The 4,421-nt window shown below is 48.7% G+C and overlaps 1 protein-coding gene across 1 annotated transcript; it reads right to left on the reverse strand.

The window, feature by feature from the left end:
• Nucleotides 1–324: 324 nt before the first annotated feature.
• On the reverse strand, nt 325–4,421 carry LOC118779748 (insulin-like growth factor-binding protein 3). The gene is made up of 4 exons (XM_036531976.1): nt 3,934–4,421; nt 2,825–2,859; nt 1,409–1,528; nt 325–1,120 (listed from the first exon to the last, which is right to left on the reverse strand). Exons 1-4 carry the CDS (start codon nt 4,280–4,282, stop codon nt 1,013–1,015), a joined length of 612 nt encoding a protein of 203 aa, XP_036387869.1. The 5' UTR covers nt 4,283–4,421; the 3' UTR covers nt 325–1,012.

The following is a 4,421-nucleotide window of genomic DNA, read 5'->3' on the forward strand; positions in this document are numbered from 1 at the left end:
TCATGACAATGTAATGGTCAGGTGTCCGAATACTTTTGTCCATATAGTGTATCAATGACATATGTGATGAGAATTCAGTTATATATTTTTCCTCAACTCTGTGAGCATTGCATTGTGTGATTATGTCTTCAAACATTTGTGTTAAGCACAATAATGATCTTAAATATCAATATGGACAACTGGATCAAATAATCCCTTGAGCAAACTGCATCTGCTGTAAAATAGGATTTAAACATGCATTACTGTCAAATGTCAGATGAAACTGTAAACATCTGTTTCATCTATTGTCTCTTGAACACAATTTTTCAAACAATATTGGTCGGCTTTGACCTGACACGGTATTTTTAGATGAGACTTCAAACTGGATGCAGAGTGCAAATGACTTAAATAACTAGCGATAGTCATGCCACCTTTTCTGGTGAAAGTGATTTAAAAAGCTTTGGTCAAATTCCAGGGGATTTTCCAGATTATTTTGGGGAAATTCTAGTGCACAACAGAAATGTGGTTGATTTAACTCTAAAGGGGCTGCGATAAACACAATCAAGGCAGTTACCAAGCCGGTTGTTTTTCTTTTTTTTTACCAATAATTTATATAACAAGTTTGTACACAGTGTGGGTGTCTCATCAGTCTGATGACCATGGCAAGTTGCTAGATCCCCTGCACAATGTTTAGGTAAAAGACCCATAGCTAGCTAGTGTGCTGGCTGCCTTAACCATGAAAGGCAGTTTGTGCTTTTATCAAATTCAGAATTAAGATAGACAGTAAAATGATTTTACTCATTAAAAAGTGCTTTGATCACTCGTGTGCCCTGCGCCGTCATTAGGAATGATGGGAACCTTACTAGAGGATTTCATGGCCATTTCGGGTGCATCCCCCCTGCTTGGAGCATGTTGCAGTGGGCCTCCATGGCTCTTGCTGTGGGGGAGTGGGGTGGAGGGGTCACACCTGTGGGTTGGATGGTGTCCGGTAAGCCTGCCGCCCCTCAGCTCTGCCCCTCCAGCTCCCCACCTCTCAGTTGCAGTGCACAGTGCCATCCTCAGCAATGCGTGATGGCAGTGGTGTCCCGTCCTCACTAACGCACCAGCAGTGGCCGCGTTGCATGCGTCTGGATGATTGACACTGTGGCACAGAGAGAGAGAGCCAGATATCACGCACCATTCCTGCTGCGAGAGCAAGGGGTGACTCATGCATACAGACACACACACACGCACTCATGTACATGCAAATACACACATACAGTGATATATTGCAATACACACACTGACTGTGACACAGTCACACACAGACACACAATCATGCACACGTTCACACACATACACAGACACAGTCACTTACTGTCATACACTACGATTCACACAGTCACACACACACATAAACTCACACACACCGGGTTGGTTAGGCAGCTACCTGCTTCTTCATGTAGAAACCACGAGTGTCACAATTGGGGATGTAGATGTCATGGCTGGACTGGAAGACAGTGAGCTCAAGACCCTGCAGGATAGTATTCTGCAGTTTACGACAGGGGGCCTACAGACAGAGCAGAGACAGTGGGTCAATGAGACAGGGAGGCAGAGTGACAATGAGAGACTGAGAGGCAGTAGAACAGAGACACAGTGAGACAGGTAGAGCAGAGAGATACAGAGACACTGAGTCAGACAGACCAGAGAGGCAGTGTCACAATATCTCCATCATTGATTGTAAATGTGTTGGGGAGAAAACACAGCCCAGAGGGTCATTAGGTCCAAACAGAGTGTGGGATAATGCACTTCCAGACCTAATGCTTGCTTTCCATTGGTTGGTTGTGCCATGGATAAAAAGATACAGTGCTCTGATTCTGACATAGCAATGAACATATAGTCAGTAATATATGTAGTGCACCCTAGTGCCATTATTTTCTCTGAAACATTAAAAGGAAATTAAAAAGTCTTAGGAGACGTGGGAGGGTCTGAACTCCCAGTTCCACAGGGGATACAGATAATTCCTGCCAGTTATGCAAACTAACATTGCAAATGTGGAGAAATTCAGCATGGAAATGATCAGTCGCCTCTCAAAGGTGTCTCAGGAGCTAGTGTATGTTGGTATACACCTCATTTTTTTTCTTTTTTCTGCATTATTGGCATTTAGGACATGCTTTTAATCAGAGCAACTTACATCCGTTTTTAAAATGTTACCCATGTTACAAATTTATACAGATGGGTATTTACTGAGGTAACTGTGGGTTAAGTACCTTGTCCAAGGGTACAGCAGCAATGGCCCAGCGGGGAATTGAACAAGCAACCTTTAAGTTATGAGTCCTGCTCCTTAACCACTATGCTATACTGCCTCCCACTCATAAGGCATTTTTCTGCATGTGATATTAAAGGATTATCTCACAAAAACACATTTTCCTTGAAAAGATGAACACTTACAGATGAACACTACTGGCAGCATTCCACCTAGGCAAATTCCTTGTGCATTCAATGTACTCGATAAATAAAGGTGATTCTGATTCTGATCTGATATTTAAATGTTTGCAGTGATTTGGCAGAGCTAGTATAAAGTCCCTGAGACAGTGCCACACCGCATAGGGTGGGGATTCTGGGATTTCTATGCCTTCAATTCATGGTAACATGGTAAGGACACACAAAATAAGATAGCTTGGAGCCAACAAGTTAGCTTCTCCCTGTCTGTATAGGTCCCGATGAGCTCCACACATACACAAAGTTAAGTAAGGATTCAGGAAGAGCAGGAACTAGAATACGAGAAGCAGCTGGGACTGCACAGTACAACAGAAACAAATCCAAAATCTCAGCCAGGAAAGGAGTTTGGAAGCCAGTGGCTTACCTTTTCCAGGTCGCTGTTGTATGAGGGGTCCAAAGCTGGAAGGCAAGAGACAAATTTATCTTTTTTTTCTGAGGGTCACAGCAGTGCCCAATCAATCCCACTGGCGGGACAGCTTTGCACCTTAAGGTGAAGGCAGCAGCCTGGACGGTCCACATTTCATAGCAGGACTGTAATCTGAGCACAGTAGATAGCAGTGGATACTCCACCCTTAAGAATCATGCTAATTACTGGATTCAGTACAGCCTATGTCAGAGTACACAGTCAGGCACACATAAACATGCATCTGTTTCAGTGAAGTGCCTCCCTCTTGTGTGCATATTTTTTAGGCTGAATGCTCTCCTGTGATTCAGGGTGCACTGCGTTCGCTTCGCCATGATGAGTTTTCCCTTGGGGCATAATTCCTCCGTGTAGTTTTGGATGGGCATGCGCACGGAGCCAGGAGGAAAGGAGAGTGGTGCCTGCCGGACTCAAGGCGTGCCCCGCAGATGGGGAACTACGCTGACTTTGGCAAAAGAGGAAGGGGAGGTGCCCTCGTTCACACAAGGCCTGTGCCTGAGAGTTTGCTCACCCAGAGCGTTGCCTCCCTCCGAGGGGCGGGAGGGAGAGCATGTATGTTTGGAAAGGAATGCACATCCCCCGCCCCCCACCCCCCGTCGCTCTGGAGTATTGGTTTAATTTGTATGCCAGGCCGACGCATTGCTGAAAGCCTTTCATCTAAAACAGATGCACCCTGTGCCTGTCGGCAGTAGGGCTGACGGACTGCCTAACTGCACTGGAGAAAGGCACTGGGTAATTACACGTGTTCCTGCTGGCCTGCTGCTGACTGCACCCCACGGCTCATCCATGCTCGGTAGCGCAGAGTCCTGCTTTCAATTAGTCACCCACATTCACAACCTGTAATGTGCTGGAGGCTCGTTAGCATGCCGCTTGTTGGTTATTGTGGCAGACTGTCACTAATCATGTGCGCATGGCGTTCACGGCACTTGGAGGGGCGTACGCCTGTGTTGCACGCCGGGAAGTGTGGGTGGGCAGATAGGTGCAAAAAAAACGGTGTGAGCGCACCCCGTTTCCCTCCCTCCCCTCCCCCTTGCTTGCGAGGCGCACCTTACCTGTGGGGAGGGGCCTCTTGGTGGAGCCGGTGGGTGCCCCGCGGGCACACACACCGCGGCCCTGCAGGAGCGCCTGCAGCGGGCTGCCCTCGCGGGGTGGCGGCACACAGCGGAGCCCTCGGGCGCAGCTCAGGGTGTACACCCCGCATGGCTCGTCTGCTGCCAGCGCCACTGTGCTGTCCTCACCTGCCTGCTCCCGGGGGGCCCGGCTGGAACCAGGGGGGTCTGCACAGGAAGGACAGGCCTTCTGGGGGACGTGGCCAGAGCTGGGTCGGACTGCCAAGGCCCAGGAGCTGAAGAGCGAGTGGAGGAGCAGCAGCAGCAGCGGCAAGGCAAAGAGGAGATGCATTTCGTTCAGGGGGTTAAGGGGAGGGGTCCTCAGGTTGTCCACAGGCAAACAGGCAGAGGCTGTGGCACTTCTCTTCCTTTCCTTGTCTTGGGGTCGGCAGCACGCTGTTACGATGCAAGGCAGTGGCACCAGTGGAGTG

This window comes from Megalops cyprinoides, chromosome 6 (genome assembly GCF_013368585.1).
Source record: "Megalops cyprinoides isolate fMegCyp1 chromosome 6, fMegCyp1.pri, whole genome shotgun sequence".
NCBI classification, from domain to species: domain Eukaryota; kingdom Metazoa; phylum Chordata; class Actinopteri; order Elopiformes; family Megalopidae; genus Megalops; species Megalops cyprinoides.